The sequence below is a fragment of the Vigna unguiculata genome, chromosome 1 (genome assembly GCF_037176805.1).
Source record: "Vigna unguiculata cultivar grain cowpea cultivar isolate G323 ecotype 2 chromosome 1, ASM3717680v1, whole genome shotgun sequence".
NCBI lineage: Eukaryota > Viridiplantae > Streptophyta > Magnoliopsida > Fabales > Fabaceae > Vigna > Vigna unguiculata.
The window spans coordinates 5,926,337-5,948,673 of NC_140792.1; the positions used below are offsets into that span (position 1 = coordinate 5,926,337).

General features: G+C 34.2%; 1 protein-coding gene across 1 annotated transcript; it reads left to right on the plus strand.

Annotated features, from left to right (window-relative positions):
• The first annotated feature begins 1,317 nt into the window (after window positions 1-1,317).
• Window positions 1,318-21,971, plus strand: LOC114193742 (proline-rich family protein). Its single transcript, XM_028083661.2, has 7 exons — window positions 1,318-1,844; window positions 2,095-2,150; window positions 2,248-2,293; window positions 8,570-8,647; window positions 18,426-18,539; window positions 18,771-18,850; window positions 21,472-21,971. Exons 1-7 carry the CDS (start codon window positions 1,464-1,466, stop codon window positions 21,575-21,577), a joined length of 861 nt encoding a protein of 286 aa, XP_027939462.1. The 5' UTR covers window positions 1,318-1,463; the 3' UTR covers window positions 21,578-21,971.
• The last annotated feature ends 366 nt before the right edge of the window (window positions 21,972-22,337 follow it).

Sequence of the window (22,337 nt, forward strand, 5' to 3'; positions counted from 1 at the left end):
CAATGTATATTAATTATTCTTAACCAGTGCCTCTAAGGGCACTGGTTAGCAACACCCTTAAAATATTTATACATTAAAGTATTTATAAATGATCTTGAAAGAAAGTGACTTGTTGAAGGTAGAAACTCTTCTTATACCTTCTTCTCTCCTTTCATAAATCTAACCCAAGTCTTTTACGGTTTATAAAATATTTTTGATTTAGAATATATCTGCATGAAATATAAATTTTTACTAATACATATGATGGTGTCTTAGATGAAAAGTAAATTTTCTCGGCACCTTTTATAACCTTCATTTGCGGTTTGTTTATCTCAGATCTCATAGTTTCAATTGAGCACTATCTCATAATACACATCCATCGGTGAATGTCGTGTTTAAGGTTCATTATACGACCTTTAAGCATTAAAAGTCTCATTCATATACTCACTTATACAATTTACAAATAGGTGCAACTCATTATTGAACAAATTCAAAATTAACCAAACTAATTTAACAATTATAAATTTACTTTAATTTATCCCAATAAATTTTTAGTAAATAGCACCCTTTAATGAACTACCTAAAAAAGTTTGACTTGAAAGAGCTTAGTGCAAGTGTAAGAAGAAAAATTCGAGGTAAATATACCGTAATTCAAGGTTAAAATATGAGCTCAATAAAAAAAAACATAAATACAATATAAGTATTTTCAACCCTTGATTATCCTCCCAATTCAAATAATTATTTTAATATCTTAATTTTGAAAAAAATCAACCTTTCAAATTATTTAAGTTATAAAAACAATTAAAAAAATCACTTTAGTGTTTTAAATATATTTGTTTAGTAATTAAAACAAATTCTTCTAAATTTAAAGATTACAATATTTTATAATTTTAAAAAACATTTAATTACTCATCAAAATTAAAGTTATTAATAATGATGATTTATTTTATTGATATAATTAATATAATTTTAATATCAATTTTCATAAAAAATAATTAATCCATCTTAAAAAATTTAACAAAAAAGATTAAATTGTATAAATTCTTACAAAATCAAGATCAAATGTATCAATTTTTATAAATTAAGATTAAGTTGAAACTTAAAAAAAAGGTTAAAATACTAACTTAACATTTTTTGAAACGAAAATAAAAATCGAATAAATAATTAAAATATTTACTTCAAACTTTAAGAAAGCATTAACCTTTTTCAAATAATAATACTCGTCGGGTTATATACACTCTTTTCTTTCCATAACGAATCCACATGACATACCAAACTGAAACTCAGCTGTTATTAATTTTTCTTTCCTTTTTTTTACTTCCCCCGACAATAATTAACAATTTCCTTTCCCTCCCTTTTTCCTCTCTCCAAATAAGAACCCACTGTTAAAAACTTCGCAGCTTCCTTTTCCTCTTCACTCCCACCACTATTAAAAACTTACCGTCGCCGCCGCGGTCGCCACCACCACCACAATCATTACCACCATGCCTCTTGACCCCGCCACCGCTACAACCACTGCATCGCGGCCTGTGTCGCCTCTCCCTCAGTCGCACCACCACTACCCTCCGCAGCAACAAACCCTTCCAATTCGCGCCCCAGCGAATCCTCTCTTGGCCAAACCCCACGACCCTCACTTCGCCTACCCGTTCGCGCACAAAGGTGTCAGAGGCCTCGCCGCCGTCGACCACAGCGTCTCAGGTGGCGCGTTCGCGCCTCCGGCTATGGTGTACGGCGGCGTTGTTCGCGGTATGCACTTGGATTACCTCAGTCACGCCTTGCACTTGGCCAGGCCACCGCCTCACGTGCCTTTCGGCCACGTGGGCAACGCTGCTGCCACACCCACTGCATCTCCTCCCGTTAAAAAGGTTCCAAATCTGATGCCCCCTTTGCGTTTTTTTGAATTTTGTGAATGAGTGATATGTATTAGAGTGAATGAATGATGATTATGTTTTTTCCTTTTTGTTTTGAGCTTCTAGATTTTGTCCTAGTTTAATCAAAGTAACATTTCGATTCGATTTGGTTTGGAATTGAATTGAATTTGGTGGAAATAAAATTATGCTGGGTTTCAAATTGTTACTTTGTGTTTTTTTTCTGTTGCTATTCGTGTGGCTTTAGGCTGCGTCTCGGCCTGCGGTTTCTGATATTAATGGTGGTAAAGATTCGAGTACCAGGTAATTTTTTTTTCATTGACACGTGGTGTATATATTTTTGTGTTTTTTATTGATTATGGAGCTGGGATTGGTGATATCTCTCTGATTGGTTTCTCAGGGAAAAAATCAGAGAGGATACCTACATTGTTGTTAGAGATCGAAAAGTGAGTATCTTTTCTCTTATTTTACATCCTTTGCAATGTAAATGTCATACATATTTTGTTTATGATGAATTCATTGATTTGTTTTAGCTAATTAAATTCTGTTCGTTTGTGTTTAATTACATTCTAAGAAATATAGGTGCTTGTTAATCTTCTCACGAATATGCACAATGAACTTATCTTTTGCCTACTAACAGTATCTTTTACAGTTTCATTACATCTCTATCACATAATGTGCTTGCTAGTTCTAACCATATCTATATGACGCATATTCTGATTTTCTTGTTTTGTTTTCTTTATTAATTAAAGTCGTCTTTGTATCCATGAACCTTGTCTACCCTTGCATCCACCACAAGTATTTTAAGGTGTCCGACTTTGCTGCTGCTTCAATTGTATACGAGTGGAAGCCCATAGGTTTAAGTGGAGTAGCACTCAAAAGATTAATTTGATTGTCCATGTGGGAGCCTGTTGGCCATTTAGAATTTGGTTAGGGGCATGCTCAAAGTTGTAGTGCATGAACAACAAAACAAATGCCATATACAAGTTTTTCAACTTATTAAACCTTGATTGGTCTCAACCAATACAAACATTTTCAACTCTTGTATTGTAGCTTTTGCGTAAGAAACAAAATTGGTCATGTTATGATCTAGTTTTCTAAGATGGTAATTGCAGAACTGAGTCAAACAAATACTGAATATAATAAGTAGACAAATTGCAAGCCTTTTTCCAATAGGTAAAACATGTTAAAAGTTTGAAGTGAACCAAAAATACATAATTTTCTTTTATAAGCCAATGAAACACATAAGTGGTATTCAAATTTTCCCACTAACTTCAATTGTATTCATAATTTTCCCACTAACTTCAATTATCTCTGGGGAATAGCTTTGACCACCTAGTCTCGTCGCTAGATCCACAACTTTCGACACTTCTTCCTCCGAGAATAAAGACAGGGGTCAGTGTTGTTTGTGATTAAGAAGGGTCTAGTTTTTCGGTATTCTTTGTTCACGTGCATGGTGAGGGGGTTGCAGAATGTGTGTGGGAGGAAAAGAAGCTCACCCACGTTACATTGCGACATATGGAGAATGAACTCTAGTGGCTTTGCATGGAGATTAGATATTAAAACTACACTTAGTTTAAAAATATTAGTTTGGTCCTCCCAAAATTATTGGTCAAGATCTGCTAGTGACTAAAAATATAGTCAAATTGATTGTAATATATATATATATATATATATATATATATATATATATATATATATATATATATATATATATATATATATATATATATATATATATATATATATATATATATATATATATATATATATATATATATATATATATAGTGGTTGCAAACCTCACATTTTAAACCAATTTTGTGAGGTTAAATTAGACATGAAGTCTATTTTCTAAGATAGTATCAAAGCCTATCATAGTAAAGTTTGTGGGACCAATCGTGCCATATGCTATTGAGTTGCTATTGAACCACTCAAAGTAGGGTTTGGGTTGAAGATCCTGCATCAACTAGAGATATGACCAAATTATAATGTATAAGTGGTTGCAAATCTTATCTTTTAAGCTAATTTTGTGAGAATAAGTTAGGCTTAAAATCCACTTTTTAAGATTATTATTCAACTTCTCCAAGTAGACATAGGTTGGGTAAATTTTAGTGGACCATAAAAAAAGCTTAGTTTTGACTCTAAGCAAAAAAAATAATTACTCAGGATGGGAATGGGGCTTTTGATCATTAGAGTGGAAGAGGGAGCAAATAGATTGGCATAGTGAAATGACAAAAGTTGGGTAGGTGTCATGATATATACTTATTGGCATGAGAGTTTTTTAACATGTCTAGGTTTTGTATTAGCCAAACAAGTCAAAGATGAACAAAATGGTATTGATGGTGAGTTGAATGGATCTTAGGAGGGTGATGAATGAACTATACTTGAAAAGGGAAATCATGTGTGTAGACATGTGGTTGTGATTTTGGTGATGATGCTCAAGGATGCTATATGAGACATTCTAAGACTCACTGTCATTTTGACTAGGGTAACCTGGACATAGGTTGGAAGGATGGCCACAGGAAGAACATCAATTTAGGGTTTCACTCTAGATTGTGCAAGCTTGGTGCGAACTTGAAAATGGGAGAGAAGATATTCAAATCGTTTGAGGAAATCCTTAGATGATGGAATATATATACAATATTTACATGTTTAGTATAGGAAGGTAGGAGTTAGGGAAACTACTGAAAAAAATAGTTCCCTTTGCATTAATACATAGTGATGTGTGGGGACCCTCTAGTATTCCTAACCTATCTTGGGCTTGTTGGTTTGTCGTATTCATTGATGATTGCACTTGAGTGTCATCAGTATTTCTATTGACACAAAAAAGTTAAGGGAGCCAAGTTTTTAAAAACTTCATACAAATGTTTAAAAATCAATGAGACAACCATTAAAAGAGTTAGTTCAGATAAACCCAAAGATTTTTTTCAACCAAACATTGCTCTTCAATGAATAAGGGATGTAATTCATGAATCTTGTGTGAACACCTCACAACAAAATGGGGTGGCAAAACAGAAATTTAGGAATCTCATAAATGTAACTTGAGCCCCTCTTCTCCATAAAAATATACAAAAGTTGTATTGGGGAGAAGTTGTCCTTACTACTACCTATTTGGTCAATTATTTACCCTAAAAAATGCTAAATAATTCTCCAAATTTTTCTTGGACTTTAGGACAGCAAATCATCTTGTACCTCTAGTCTTTGGCTGTATATCCTTTGTTCATGTTCATTCTAATCATAAGGGGGAAATTGTTCCTCGGGCTATTAAGTGCATCTCTATTAGTTACTCATCTACCCAAAAGGGATACAAATGTTGCCACCCTCAAACAAAATGATTCCTCGTGTCTCACGATGTCACCTTTAATGAAAATACACACTATTTTCAACCTTATCTTTAGGAGGGTAAAACCCATGCATTGAAGATAAGGATAATTCATTCATAACAAAAAACCTCACTCCCAAAATTAAGTCCCATTAATACTCCACTATCAATTGAGTCTGTTAGTTCACAACCTCTTAATACAAAGGTCTATTAAAGAAGAAACAAGGAAAAAGGAAAATAAAGTTATTTGTTTTAATTAAAACAACTGTACAATCTATTAGTAGTTACAGTTGTGGGTTGAAGGGAGGTTATGTATAAATAGGCGTTTTTGGATCCAGGGAAAGGGGGACAAAAATTGTTTTGTTGTGGGAGGTTGTTGGACCTTCGAAGTGCCAATGAATGTATTGTGAACATTTGGTGGAATTGAAAGAAATATACAAAAGTCTCATTTTTTCCATTTGAGTATTCCTTTTATAAGAGTTTCTTATCCAATTTCTATAAACTGGTATTAGGGCTCGATTCAGGCTTTGTGGGTTATTAGGTATGATGACCACAAGAATGATGGAATCAAAATTGAAGGCTTTGGAGAAAACCTTAGCCACAGGATTTCCGCTACCGAAAGGTTTTGAAGAAAGATTGCATGCAAGATTATCTCAAAGGGATGCAGATTTAGAAGCTCGATTCTTACAACAAGTTTCTCGCATAGCTCGGTTGGAGAGGCTTGTGGAAAGATTTGTGCAAGAGGGAGGTGTGAAGAATGCAAGTGCAACAAATTATTGGAATCAGAGAGCCTTTGATGAAGGTACCTAAGAAGACTATGTGGGGGCAACGTGTTTCGGAAACAATAATGGTGATAAATGGAGGCAATTGGATATTCCTGTTTATGAAGGAGAGGATGCTACGGGTTGGATAGGAAAAGTTGAATGCTATTTTCTGCTAAGAGGGGTACAAGAACAGGAAAAAATGGAAGCTGCTATGGTGGCAATGGAAGGTATGCACTATCTTGGTTTCAGTGGTGGGAAATTTGCAACCCAAACCAGTCTTGGGTTGGTTTCAAGAACGCACTTATCCAGAGGTTTCAACCAGTCTTGATGGCAGATCCTTTTGAGTTGTTGCTGGCTCTCAAGCAACAAAAATCCGTGAGTGAATTCATCACTCAATTTGAAAGGTTTGCTGGAGTTATTAAAGGGTTGGATGAACAACATTTGATGAAGATATTTTCGAATGGGTTGCAGGAGGAGATTAGAGCAGAATTGAAATTGTATAAAACAATAAATCTTTCAAAAATAATGAATCAAGTCCACACTATTGAAGGGAAAAATATAGCAATAACAAACGTCGTACAGGATTATAGAGACATAGGAGGGGGAGGAGTTTTCTTATTCAAAGAGGAACAAAGGAATTGACTACACCTTCAAGATCAATGGCAACAACTAATGCAGCACCACCCCAATCATTGTTGGAAGCAAATACTTTTTCTCAATCCGTTACCAGCAAGGAAAATAACAAGGAAAAAGCTAATAGTAATGGCCACAACAGAGACAACTTTAGAAGGTTGACACAATCACACCTTCAAGAAAAGATCAGAAAAGGAGAATGTTTTCACTACAAAGAAAAGTGTGAATTATGTTTGCAAGAACAAACAAGTCTACATCATGATCTTAATAGAAGGGCATGAGGAAGAGGAAGAGCACAAAAATGGATGAAGTTTCTGTAATTGCTGAACCTTTTCCAATCCCACCTTGAGGAGAAGGTGAATCTTGATGGGTCGCGTATTGTTAGGACACAATCTCTTATTACAAAGGTCTATTCAAGAAGAAATAAGGAAAAAGGAAAATACAGCTGTTTGTTTTAATTAAAACAACTGCAAAATCTGTTAGTTGTTATAATTTTGGGTTGAAGGAAGGTTATGTATAAATAGGTGTTTTCGGGTCTGGGGAAAGGGGGACAAATATAGTTTTGTTGTGGGAGGTTGCTGGACTATCAAAGTGCCAACAGATGTATTGTGAACATTTGATGCAACCGAAAGAAATATACGCAAGTCTCATTTTTTCCATTTGAGAATTCCTTTTATAGAGTTTCTTATCTAGTTTCTATAAGTATAATACTTTACCATCTACTGAGTCGAGTCTTCTTCCTTCTTCTATTCATTCTCCTTTTGTGTCAAGCCCAGAGATAACTTGAGAACAGACTTAGAGTGCTATCCATTCACTACAAGTATACTCACAAAGGAGAAGGTATTCAATCACCCCAAGTCCATGAATCTGACCCTATACTGAAATACCTGACATTGATGAGGAGCATTGAAGTTTAGGATCTTCCAATTGCGGTAAGAAAAAGGTGTTAGAGCATGTACTAAAAAGCTAAGGCGCCCATTTTTGCCCTGTGTCTTATGGCAAACTATCCAATGATCACAAATTTTCTTGGTCATCTAAATGCCGTGACTATTCAAAAATCTGTGGATGAGGCATTGAATAGTAAGGATTGGAAAAATGCTATGAAGGTTGAAATGGTTGTTCTAGAAACGAGCAAAACTTGGGAGTTGGTGGATGTATTTAAAGAAAAAAATCTTGTTGGATGTAGCTAATTCAATGTTAACTATGGATGGTGTTTGCTGCAATTTGATGTCACAAATGCCTTTTTCCATGACAATTTTGAGGAAGAAATTCACAGGGAGGTCCTACTTGGGTCTAAAGCCAAGGAGTGAAAGGTGTGTAAACTAAAGAAGGCACTCAATCTGCTAGAGCATGGTTTGACAGGTTTGCTACTGTAATGAAGATCATGGTGTACAAGCAAAGCCAAGGTTACCATACACTATTTATTTAGCATTCAACTTCAGGGGGAGTGTTACTGCACTAGTTGTCTACGTAGATGATATAATTGTAATAGGAAATAATTAGGCAAGAATGGAAGCCTTAAACAAATGTTTGACAACAAAATTTGAAATTAAGGAGTTTGATAAATTAAAATATTTCTTGGGAATTGAAATGACTCATTGACATCATGGTATCTCTTTTCCCAACAAAAATATGTGTTGGATTTATTGGCTGAAACTGGTAAATTAGGATGTAGACTCAATTAAGGAGGAGTGTTAGAAAGTTAACTCAAAGTTAGTTTTCTGTTTTTTCCTGTTACTATACTATGTGTTCTGTTCTTCCAGTACTGCTATACATATTCATATAGCAAGTACATTTGAATGTTAATAAAACTGAGGCATTCTCTCTGTAGATGTTTTTTCTCTTATATTACCAGTTTCTACAGACTATGGTGGTTACAATGCATAAAAATGTAGTATTGGTTATGGCAACGATTTAGTACCTTGAGTTAACTAATATCTTGGCTTTATTCCTGCAACTTTTTTAAGATGTGATAATAATCTTATATTTCATTTTTTTAGGTAAGAGTAACGGAGGATGCTTCTCTATATGCACTTTGTAGATCATGGTTGCGAAATGGTGTAAATGAAGAAAGCCAGGTTTGAGTAATAAATTTATTTGTACTTCGTCTTTTTACAATTTGTAATCTGCTTCTGATTCAAGCTTGTGATGATGAATGGAAATTATTCTCTTTTAATTCTGTTTTGATGTTAAAGAAATGATGCTAATTGATTGTATGTGTACTTTGGTAATTTACATATTCCACATCAAATATTGCCGGACTTTTACTTTGAGTAAACTTCCACTTTATATAAGTTTAACTTGGGGATGAATATTTTTGGTTGTAACTTATTGCATGTATAGCAAATGTTTACTTTGCAACTAAATATATGTGATTCTCGCTAAAGTTATATGTTTTGTTTGTTGAATTTGAATGAAATATATTGATTTTAAAAAGCTGTACAAAATAATTAATTGATCTTAATTCTTTGAAGATGCATGTATCTTCTATCATTTAGCATCTTTGGAATGATAAATGGTTGAATCTTTTTTAAGTAGAAGTTTGTAGTTTCTTTTGACTTTTTAATGCTTTTCCTGTGGGTTGTGCATTGTTGAATATCAAAGAGGAAGAGGGAGCGAGAATGGAACTGAATTTAACTAATGTAATTGAATTATTACACCCATCTTTAAAAATAGAGAGTCTACTATATATAGATCAACTATCAAACAGAGGTTCAATGACTATCTGAATTCAAAGATTGGGGAGGGCCCAAGGCTCAATGGAGAAAGTAGACAGATACAGTATAGGAAAAAATATCTAACTTGAATACCTCCCACAAGCTCTGGAGCAGCTCACACTGATCTTGGTCCCTAACCCAAGAAACCTTATTGGGGAGAGGATATTATTGACAATGTAAGCACACTAATGCTCTGTAGGGATATGTAGTAGTTGAATTTGTTTGCTAAGTGTATTTTCTTGAACAAAGAAAGGTTCCACGTGTTTGGTGTGAGTTGAAAGCAGGATTATGAGCAAGAGCCACAGTGTTGAGATTGTTGCAGTAGATGCTAGGAACTGAATATTGAACAAGTTTTGAGAGAAGGATTTGGATCCAAATGTTTTCAGTGGTAACAAGAACAATAGTTTGCTTTTTGGATCACCATCCCAAAAAGGTTCAAGACTTCAGGTTGAATGCTTGTCATTAAAGGGAGAGAAAAAACAAGATATATTATACTACAGTTAGAAGTAGTTAGTTAACAACCCACTAACAATTTAAATAAAAGGCAACTTTACTTGAATTATCTACAACACTCCCCTTAACTCAAAATAGCAATAGTTTGCACTTCTATTATCTCTAATCAATTTGAATCGGTATGGCTCTAGAGGGTTTGTTAGCCACTTGTTCATTGGTGTTGGAATATTTTAACTCTTGCTTCCTTTACTTGATCTTTGGGAAGGGAAATCTTGTCTTAATATGCTTGCTCTTTCCATGAACATGATATTTAGCCAAGCTTATCTAGGATTTGTTGTCTACCAACATCTTCATAGGCTCTTATATTTTAATCTTTATTTGAGGCTTGACAGGCTCCATTGAGGCTGAAATGTATTTAGCCTCACATGAAGACAATGGCACCAATGACTCCTTACAATACCCTTAAATAAGTGCTCCACCCATTAGAAATACAAACCTTGCATCTTTTTTTCACTTTTATCTTCACACCAATTTGAGTCACAATAGTAGTCAAATACTTCGTTCAAGTTCTGAAAGCAACCCATATCACAAAAAACACCCTTCACATATCACAATATCCTCTTAGACGCAAATAGATAAGAAAGCCTTGGATGATCCATAAATATACTAATAAGCCCCACTCTAAGCCATGTTAGGTTTGCTGTTGCACAAAATTCACAAAACAATCTGTTTGTATAGGTTGCATTTGTTACTTTCTAGTGTAATTGAGATATCAGATAACGAAAAATATTGGGAACCTCAAAATTTCTTTATAAATTTATGATGAAAACCATAACGGGTTATGGCAAAAGTATGACTGAAAAAATAAATACAACATATACATTTAAATAATTTAAAAAAATACAAAATATAACTGTAATACAAACATAATGAATGAGACAACCATAACTAATAATAATAATAATAATATGTTTAGAAATTCAAATAACAATAATAACATATCAAAACACCACAAATTTCAAGTTCAAAACTTAAAATAAGAACAAAACCTAAGATAAAACGTCTTAGATTTCTAATCATGTGACCCTTTTTCAATCCTAACATAATTGTCTTCAATATTATCTAATAGGGCATATCCTCCTCATCTTCCCCTTCAAAGAAAATCTTTTCAAAGTTAAGTAATTTTTCAAAGTCAGAGCCAAAGCTATCATCCAATTCATCCTTAATCCCATTTGAATATTCTCATTGCCCTTCTTGTTGGTGTTGAAGTTGTACCTGGACCTTTCTTATAATCACAATACCCCCACTTGATGGTTGCTTTATTTTATTGGTTGCTTGTCTCCTTGTATAAATTGTTGGTTTTCCAATATTTAAATCGAAGCTTCATAAACAGTTGTCCAATTAAGAGTGAAATTATCATAAAAAACCAACTCATTTCCCCATTCATTATCATTATCATTATCATCATTCACTTGTCCGACTAACTAGTCATTACACTCATCAATGTCGTTCAGTACAATAGGGTCTATTTCATCCTTAATATTGTATCTTTGAGCAAGTTGTTGGTTATATTTTATGTAAACCAAATCATGCAACCTTTTGCGGTCCAACCCATTCCCTTTTTTTTTGAATGAATTTGCATTATGACCAAGTAAAACGTGAATTAATTTGTTTCTATATTTTGCAAAAAAGATAATATTGACATGAGTCATGTCATGAACAATAATACTTTCTAGTCATGTCCAAATACACACTAATTGCGCTCACATCTTGATGAATTACATGTCAAACTCAAAATTTTGATTGCTTGCTTTTGTAAGTTTGGAGTTGCATGCCCATAATTCTTTCACCATTGATCTATTAAACCATATTCCATTTTTGGGTTGGAATAATAGAACCTTGGGTTCAAAAAGTGACCAGTCACATGCAAGGGGTAATGAACTTGGCATGTCTATCTATTATCAATGATTGTAAATACACCCTTATATGTTCTTTCATTGTTATTAAATGACTTTACTATTGTTTCCTTGACTTTCTCCATTACTTCATATATATAGCCACAATTGCTTTTCTTTCCCTATCCACCAGACGAAGTACATGAATAAGAGGAGACATTACTTTGAGAGTAAATATGACATGATTCCAAAGTGAAGTCATAAGAACAATTTTTGTAGCTTCCCTCCCCTTAGCTTCCTTAGACAACTTGTTCTTGCTCCATTCATCTGAAGTGAACTTCTTATCAAATTTCCCTTCTCTTAATACAACATTTATAATGATATATAAGAGGTAGCAAACCTTGTAATAGTGTCTTAATAATTGAACCAATAGGAATAAAATCCGAAACTCCTAAAATATCTTGACAGAATAAAATCTTAAATTTCCAAAAATATCTCAACAAGTAAATGTACAATATTTACACCATGTTACACCATATTTCAACATTAGTGCCTGCTATTTGTTCACAACTCATGAAAATCTTTCAAAAACTATTTCTAGTTTAGTAGACAATCCCCCTAGGCCTTATGTCTTACAAAAAAATTTTCAATTCAATTTAATGCTTTATCCAACACTTGTTCTTTTTAGTTGGTTGAGCTAACCTCTTTGGGCTAGTTCTTTGCAGAACAAGAGGAAAGATCCAACAAATGGATGACGTAGGTGAAGCTATCAACATACTACCTCTCTTTAAGGGTGAAAAGTTTGATTGCTGAAAGTAACCTATGATCACATTCTGAGTCATGCCACATAAATATGAGGGATGTGGTGGGGAGTGGTAACTACATTATAGTAGATGATGGTGGTGAGTCGATCCCCTTAGAATACTGTGGGCTGATGTGCAAAAGCACATATATCTGCCAAACTTTGAAGCATAAAATGCCTTGATGTACTCACTTTTTGAAGAAGAATACCGAAAGATCCACACCTTCAAAAGAGCCAAATAAATGTGGTATAATCTTGCTGGTTAATATGAGATATTCAATATGGGGAAATTAAGGGCATGCAAAGCATGTTCACGAAATTCCAAACCATCTTAAACGAGCTTTGTTATTTTGGAAGACATTATGATGACTACGACCACATTGACAATATTTTAGGAAGTTTATTTAGGCATTGAAGACCACATGCAATAGTGTTGACATCAATGAGCTCATGGGCATCCCCAAAGTGGGCGACGTACAACTTTAGCAAGATAGGTTGCTCATAAAGGAGAAGTCGCTTGCATAGGCCCAGACTAACTTTGAGTAGGTGGTTGCTTTTAGCGGGAATGCAAAGCATAGAAGACCTAGTAGTAGTCACATTATGGACAAAAGGAGATTCTAAAATTTGATCTCGATCATGAGAGTGCTTTGCAGGTAAGCCATACAAAGGTATAACATGAAAATGGTATGACGATTCTCTAATTCCTTGGCAAGGGTGATCAAAAGTTCATTAAAATCATATGAAGCAAGCCACTTATATGACCTAGGTAGGCCAACATGGTTCCATTAAGTGTCTGTGTTGCCATTGCATCCATGAGATGTTGACATACTCTAGAGATTTTGTATTCATTAGTGTAAATCAACTTGGCCTATATCCAAACTTGTGGGCATGTGTTGTGGGAGCATCAATTTGTTTGACAGAGAATGAATACATGAAGATAATTATCATTTTTACTCCATTTAGGTTGGTAAATTTCACCTGTAATTTCTTTAGTAGTGATATGGTCTGATGCAATGTTTGATGTTTATTTTGGGATTAGAATAAACTTAAATGAATTAACCGTTGAAGTCTTAGTAGTAGCTAATGAGTTAATCGTTATGGGTAGTTAATGAGTTAGCCATTGTGGGTAGTTAATGTACTAGCCGTTGTAGGTAATTAGTGTACTAGCCATTTATAGCCATTGTGAGTACAACAGACAAAAAAATGAGTCTATAAATGTATTGAGAATTATATGAATGAACAACAAGAGGTGAATCAAGTTTTTTCACAAGGTTAAAACGTTGTTGTCTACAAAGTGGTATCAAGAGCCAGTTAGCTTGAGTGTTTGAGCGATAAAAAGGTAGCTAGAGAAAGCTTGAGTGTTTGAAAAGAGAGAGTGAAATGGCTAGTCTTACAAAGAGTGTATCCCTGCTCAAGTTGACAAAGGCAGTCAACTATGACAATTCGAGTTTCAAGATGAAGGCTCTTCTTGGCTCCCAAGAAAATTGGGAGGTGGATGAAGATGGTTTCGATGAACCAGCTAACACCACAAATTGGTCAAATGCTCAGTCGAAAATGTTGAAAGAAGCGCGTGTTAAGGAAAAGACAGCTTTGTACATCATGTACCAAGCTATGGACAAGTCTGGTTTTGAGAAGATTGCAAGTGCTAAATCTTCAAAAGAATCGTGAGATATTTTGGAGAAGGCGTATAAGGGGGATGACTGAGTGAAGCAAGTGCGATTTCAAACACTCAAGGGTGAGTTAGGGAGCATGAGAATGAAGGAGAATGAAGGAGTAGTCGAGTACATAACTCGGGTTGAAACTGTGGCGAACCAACTTGCTAGAAATGGAGAGATGTTGTCTGCTAGCCGAGTTGTAGAAAAGATTCTATGGTCCTTGACCGATGATTTTGAGAATGTGGTGTGCGCGATTGAGGAATCCAAGGACTTGTCAACGCTAACGGTTGAAGAGCTTGCCAAGTCCTTGAGGCACACAAGCAGCGAAATAAGAAGGAAGAACCACCTGATCAACTACTCCAAATGAAGGGAGAGGCTCAGAATACTCAAGGCAAAGGACGTTACCGAGGAGGTATAAGAAGTAATCCTGGTGGTAGAAGCTGAGGACAAGAAGAAGAGAAAAAACAGTTCGGTCAATAAAGTTGACATGGAAGAGGATGAGGTTCATGGAGAGGAGGTTGGTCGAGAACCTCAAATGTTGAGTGCTTCAAGTGTGGCAGATTTTTAAGGAGCAGATTTTTTAATCCTAATAAAATATTTTTTTAATCTTTAAAGAGCAGAATTTTTAATCTGATAAAATATTTTCTTAATTTTTAAGGGTCAGATTTTTTAATCTTAATAAAATATGTTCTAGATTTTTAAGGAGCAGATTTTTTAATCCTAATAAAATATTTTTTTAATCTTTAAAGAACAGATTTTTTAATCTGATAAAATATTTTCTTAATTTGTAAGGATCAGATTTTTTAATCTTAATAAAATATTTTCTAGATTTTTAAGGAGCAGATTTTTTAATCCTAATAAAATATCTTTTTAATCTTTAAAGAGCAGATTAAAAATATTTTCTCAATTTTTAAGGAGCAGATTTTTTAATCTAATCTGATAAAATATTTTCTTAATTTTTAAGGAGCAGATTTTTTAATCCTAATAAAATATTTTTTTTAATATTTAAAGAGCAGATTTTTTAATCTGATCAAATATTTTCTTGATTTTTAAAAAGCAGATTTTTTAATTTTAATAAAATATTTTCTAGATTTTTAAGGAGCAGATTTTTTAATCCTAATAAAATATTTTTTAATATTTAAAGAGTAGATTTTTTAATCTGATAAAATATTTTCTTGATTTTTAAAATGCAGATTTTTTAATTTTAATAAAATATTTTCTAAATCTTTTTGAAGAGTAGATTTTTTAATTTAATAAGAGAAAGGAAATAAAGGAGTTATTATCCCACTGATTGATTTTCTTGAGGTTAGATGTGTGATAGAGAGGGAGATAGTAACTTTTTAAATAAAAGTTACTTTTACCTGCAGCTATATTTTACTGTGCAGGTTACTTTGCAGTTTTACTTTTGAGTGGGCTTTTAAAATTGGGCTTGTTAGGTTAGAAATTTAGGGTTAAAAAGTGTTGTTGCCCAGCTTACTGTTGCTGCTGCCGCTCGAAGCTTACTGTTGCTGCTGCTGCCGCTCGAAGCTTACTGTTGCTGCTGCCGCTCGAAGCTTACTGTTTCTGCTGCCACTCTAAGCTTACTGTTGCTGCGGCCGCTGTGATGCAGAGTTCGTGCCGTTGCCGCTATGATGCGAAGCTCGTGCCGTTGCCGCTATGAGTTGTAAAGCTGGTGGTGCTGCTGCGATTAGCACCGTCGCGATCGGAAGGGACCGCATCGCTGTAATCGCTGCTCCCAGGCGAGTTGCGATTTACAACGGCGATCCAACACGATCCTTGAAGATTGCATATTTTAAGTGGAGCAAGATCGGAGAGGATGCAGAAGATCGTAGACTCGTACGATCTTACGTTTTGGGTCGCAATTTTGACAACCATGGCTCAGAAGAGCATGTGAAATGGTCGAGTAGCTCAGAATTTGAAGAAGAGCTTGTAATCCAAAGGTTAGAGATTGCAAAAAGTGATTTGCAACAAATAGTTGAAAAGGAGGTTAGAGGTAATGCAATTTTACAAACAAGCTTAGAGAGAAGGAAGCAGGCTTTGCAGAAGCGACGCTTAGAACTTGAAAAAGATGTTTCAAAATTGCAAGAACAGTTGCAAGCAGTGATGGATATGAGAGCTGCAATAGAGGTGCAAGATAAGGAGTGGTGACTTGCAATGGATAAGCAGATAGATACAGTTGAGCGCAACAATACATGGAGATTTTATGGTTCCTTAAAAGGTGGTCAGCCTATTGACAAGAATCTGATTAAGAACAAGTTGGCTACTAAGATAGCAAGAAACCCGGTGAGTAACAAGTTGGCCAAAGAGAAGAACAAGTCTACCACCGAAAATGAAGAAATTGGTAGAGGAGAGAACATGTTGGCCACAATGAAAGCGAAGTACAAGTCGGCCACAAACAACGTGAAAACGAAGTCAACCATGATTAAAGTGAAGAACTCGACTATTCATGAAAGGAGCAAGCACAAGCTGAGAGGAGTTATTGCACGTGAGAAGCCAGGATGAAGAATAGAGAAATCAAAATGAAGGATAAGAGAAACATTTAAGTTTATGGGGAGTCTTGTTGGGTTCGGAATAAACTTAAATGAATTAACCATTGAAGTCTTAGTAGTAGTAATTAATGAGTTAGCCGTTGTGGGTAGTTAATGTACTAACCATTGTGGGTAATTAGTGTACTAGCCGTTTATAGCCGTTGTGAGTACAACGGACAGAGAAAAATGAGTCTATAAATGTATTGGGAATTATATGAATGAACAACAAGAGGTGAATCAAGTTTTTTCACAAGGTTAAAGAGTTGTTGTCTACTATACGGTTTAAGGCCCAAGGAGCATAGTTGCTACCATCAAACTTGTAGATAGCGGGTAGTCATAATTGGTGAAAATAGACACGTTAGGTTTCTATGTTAAATAGTGAGAAAAATAGTAAAACATAGAATAACTAGTCAAACACAAAATAGCCAGCTAAACAGGGTTGGAACGGAAGGACTACAGATTCAAAACCAACACAATAGGGTCAGTTTGATCTGACAATGATCTACAAGAAAACTCACCAAACACACTGTCATGGATGGTGGGAGTGAAAAGTCAGAACCAAAGTTCAGATGTCTAGCCTAAAATGGAGTAGTGATTATTGGGGTTGGTCATCCACAACAAGGTGATGTTTGTATTGGTGGTTGTTGACTGGAAAAAGCTCACTAGGAAGTTGTTGCGGTGAACGACATTAACAATGGTGAACAATTACACTGGTGGTGGTGAACAATGAAATAAGAAAAGGAGAAAACAAAAAATCATGGTTGATTATTTGGATTTGTTTTAACTTATGGGCCATGGATCTGGAGGGAAAGTGCAAATTAGGCTATGTTTCTTGTTGGGCTCTTGATACCATATTGAGAAAGAAACTGACAATGCATAAGCTTGTGTTTAGACTACAACAAAGCTAATTAATTTACAGGGAGAGAACATAATTACAGACTATTTAATTACCCTAGTTTAGTCTAATAACATAAATATCGAATCAATCTGATTGATCCCTATATCATCAATTGATTCTAATATAATCAAGGGTTAAATATGTTTTTGGTCCCTTAACTTTTAGTGAATTTTGAAATTAGTCTATTTCGAAACTTTGGACCAATTTAGTCCTTCATCTTTCGAAATACGTGGATTTATTCATTTTAATCAAATTTTGTTAAGTTTATTTGACATTTCAAACGTTTTTCATAATAGTATTTGACTTAACATAAAAAATGAATTTTGGAATTTTGGAATTACGTATGAAACTTTAGACCAATTTAGTTCTTTATCTTTCGAAATACATGAATTTAGTCATTTTAATCAAATTTTGTTAAGTTTATTTGACATTTCAAGCGCGTTTCATAATAGTATTTGACTTAACATAAAAAATGTGTCAAACAGTATAAACAACTAAAATACAATCATGAAATGTGTACGAAATATCAAATAAATCTAACAAAATTTGATTAAAAGGATTAAATCCACGTATTTCGAAAGATGAAGGATTAAATTGGTCTAAAGTTTCGAAGGATTAAATTGGTCTAAAGTTTCGAAATGGACTAATTCCAAAATTCACTGAAAGTTAAGGGACCAAAAACATATTTAAGCTTATAATCAATTACTAAATCTACAAGATTCTAACATATTCACAATATTCTAGCAGTGGGGATGACTTATATGCTAACCCTGTGGTTAAAATTGGTTACAAATGTGCAGGAATTTACTAGATTTTACTATCAATGACTCACTTTTGGAGGATAAATATTTTATGTATCTATTTATTTCAATGTTATTTATTTATCACACGTTTCATTGTATTGGCAGCCGCAACAAAAGGATGTAATTAAGGCACTTCCTAAACCATTGCCTGCATATATGGTGGCTGGTTATATGTCAAACAAGAAAGAAGATGAAAAAAACGAAGATGAGCAGGAAGAGGTTAGATTTCCTTCAAGTTAACTTCCTATTTTAAAGCAATCAAATTTCTGAAACTGAAATCCTTATTTTCATACAAAATAGTTGTTGACACTTGTGTTGATTAATAAACTTTGTAGAATAGTATTGTTCTCAAGCATATGTTTCTATTGACATTTTTGTTCTTTCACTTGAATTCTAGGTCAAGATTTCTATCCCATTAATATCATATGTTTTGCTCATTGTTGCTTTCAGAATGAACAATCTGTTGAGAACTTATCACCACAGGATTTATTAAAGAGACACATTAAACGGGCCAAAAAGGTTAAATTGCGGTATGCTTAACTTGTAGCCCTGCCTTTCATCTTATGGTTTATGCTTTCATCATCTATGTGTGTTGTCGTAAGAACATTAAATGTCTAGTTGATAATCCATTATAAACTGTAGCATACAACTGAATATAGTAGATTTGTGGTCATACACTTTTTGTGAATTTGTGAATCCATGACTTGTGGTCAGAACATTGAAAGACTAAGTTGACAACAAGGTTGTAAAATTGTGATATTACTCATAAGATTGTTGGATCCTACGAGTTTGAGGTGGCTTCCAATGCTTTATTTAGCATAGGATAGTTGTCAGTCCATTGCAAAATTTGCTAGCCTTTGAGATTGTCTTGTTCTAACAAGTTGAAGACCTACAACTTTGCAGGTCAGATTGCACATCCCAATGTACAAAAATCCATTTCATTCCTTTTTTCTCTCTTAACAACTCTTAAGTGAAGCCTCCCTTTTGTCCCACTCATTTGACTTGTGGCACCTTTCCTCTCCCATACTTAACAAACCCTTCTCTATTCTTTGTATGGAGCCCTCTCATTTCAATTTTTCATTTTTCCTCATTTTCGACATTTCTTTGTTTTTTTTTTTTTATTGTTTTTAGGTTTCTTACCTTTTGTCTGAGGTCACTTTGTGTGGAATTGTGGATCATATTAACTTTTTGTTGATTTTGAAATTCACAATAGGCTTTTGGGCATTTTGAAATAATCTTTGATTTTGGTTTTTGGTTTTTAGCTAGGGGTGGCAATGCAGGCCGGTCCTGACCTTTTAGGCCCGTCCCGCACTTGGCTCGTAAAATGTGAGTCGGGCTGGCCTATCCCATGTTAAAAATGTGAACTAAAAAGTCTAGCCAGCCTCGCATAAGATTTGACCCGCTTTTTTTTTTTAATAAAAATAAAATTGTTATGATAAAGTTTTCAATATTCAATAAATTGGAAACTTTAACAAGTTTACAAAATTAAGCAAAGACTTTGGAGAGTTGAATGATAAATTAATAATTTAACATTTTCATTATATTCATATGTGAAGTGATAATGCCTGAGTATCTTTTTCATTGTTTCAAAATTTTATGGCTTTTCATGGCATACTTTATCAAACCTCATGTGCTTCTAAACCTCAACAAAATGTGTTGGGTGAGTGTAAGAATAGACATCTCATTGAAACAATTTGCACAATTTTAATTTATGGTGAGATTCCTCAATGATTTTGGGGTGATGCTTTTCTTAGTGTGTCTTATATTGTTAATAACATATCATCTTTGGTTTTAGATAACAAAAATTCAAATTTTATTTTATTTTCTCATGAATCTCTGTGTTGTATATAGAGAAAATAGGGTTTGAGATTAATCTCTCTTGTGTATAAACCACACATAGGATAATCTATTTATAATAGAGAGATGTACAACTAAAAAGAGTAACTGAAAATAAATAGAGTAAATAGAAAATAGTTTAATATTATAATTAACAATATCTAACAATATCTTAACAATATCAAACAATATCTAACACTCTCTATCCCTTATCTTTTAGAGTTTTTGGGTTTGTACTTCATTCATAATTTTTGTTCTAGTCTTGATAAATATCTGTTAGGATTCACTAGATCACAAAAAGGGTTTAAATGTTTCTCTCCTTCTCTTAACCGCTGTTTCGTTTCAGCAAATGTCACTTTTACTGAGTTTTTCCTCTGCTTTAAATCTAATCCTTCTCCTACTACGTCTCCATATGATCAAGTCACTTACCCACTAGTCAAATATACTTATATATGACAATCAAGTTGGTTGAGTCTTCTCTATATTTTATGTCTACTTTTCTCTGCTGTGCTACTTCAACTACCACCATCACTATCCTTCTTGCCTTTGATACCACATTTGTGTCTGAGGTACCACCAGATATATCATCGTGGCAACATCTTCACCCTCCAGCTGGGTCACCTACTAACTCTTCCAGTGCCAACTCCTTCATCTCCTTCTGCTCCCATATCTTGAGTCTGATCTTGCCGTTGTTCACTCATAATCTTTTACCTCATTATATTGCCAATAGTTATCATCGATCGTCTCCATCCCTATACACTTCACTTGTCTTCTATTTCTTCAATGTCAATTCTTAAAATTGTAGGTGCCCCATCCTAGCTATATGAAAGCTATGATTCGTGAAGGTGTGCTCTTCAGAATAGTGAAAACAGAACTAATCACCTATCCTGTCCTCTCAGTTCTTTAGATTGAAATTGCTTATGACTCCGTATAAATCGGATGTAACCGGTACCTCGGTCAGTCTAGAAACTGGCGAATGAATCATTTACTACACTTTACATGTTGCACACCCATTCCGATAGCCTGCCGGATTTGAACTATGTAGAAATGGTAAATCAAAGTGGGAAACTTTGGAAGATGAAATTTAATAACATTTTTTGGTACTGGGTAGTTTGGACCCAGATTTCTTAAATGATGTTAACTCGACAACAGTATATACTTTTAATACAATGTTACAATTGTACTTCATTCAAATACACTGCTTATACGGGTCTACTAATAATACATGTATTGTTTTTCTTTATTGGGATACACCATGCTTTAGGATGAAATAAACATATTAACAATGTTATTACTTTCCTTTTTCTGCACATAGATTAAGGGAAGAACGGTTACACCGTATCACAAAGTACAGAAGTAGGCTTAGGCTTTTGCTTCCTGCCACTGAACAGTGTAGAACTGACACGGCTGCTGGGAACTGACCTTGCTGACTATATAGACATCAAGGCTATTGCTGGACTCTAACAGGCCCAACTTGATTCAAAATTGTATTTGTGGTTTATTGAAAACGTATTCTGTAGTAAATGTATAAAACTAATTGAAAATGGTCATATTTTTCAGTTTTTTCTACACAATATCTACATTGGTTGGTCTTTGACCTGGAAATTTGCAATAGTTAGAGGTTGAATGAATGGCGATGACTCAGAAGTCACTGTCTGCTTAAACCACTGTTTATTCTTGTGGGTTGATAGGATGATCAACCTATTAAAGGTAGGTATGACTTATCCGTATCTCCTAGGAAGATTATAATGTATTGTTTTGGAGGATCATGCATTTAAGTTAATTTGTTTTTGAAGAATAATAGTTTTAGTAGCATACTTGAGAATTTTTTAATTAGAAAAGCAGTCCTCTTGAAATTAATCCGTTGCCTGATATGTAATATATTAGCATTTAACTTTTTTTAAATCTCAGATGGCTGCAACTTACAGATTTCTGTTCTGGAAAATCAAATCTGAAGAATTCAATAACCCTTCCATGAAGTTTATTCTAGAATCAATTCTACTATATTTCAAAATTTTCGTTCTGTATTGATTAATGTCATTTCATATTTTTGGAGGCAAAAAATAGGTTATTTATTCCTTCCTCCCTCCCTCGTATGGTTTCTTCATGCACACTGTTGAAAAAATCTAAAATGCCTATGTTTTAGAATTCCAGACATTGGAATTGGAAGGGTATTCTAGA

Bases quoted from the DNA above. Each gene is read 5' to 3' on its own strand.
- LOC114193742 (XM_028083661.2), top strand. From the start codon at position 1,464: ATGCCTCTTGACCCCGCCACCGCTACAACCACTGCATCGCGGCCTGTG. The intron at 1,845-2,094 runs GTTCCAAATCTG...GTGTGGCTTTAG, and splicing joins CATCTCCTCCCGTTAAAAAG to GCTGCGTCTCGGCCTGCGGT. The intron at 8,648-18,425 runs GTTTGAGTAATA...TTGTATTGGCAG, and splicing joins GTGTAAATGAAGAAAGCCAG to CCGCAACAAAAGGATGTAAT.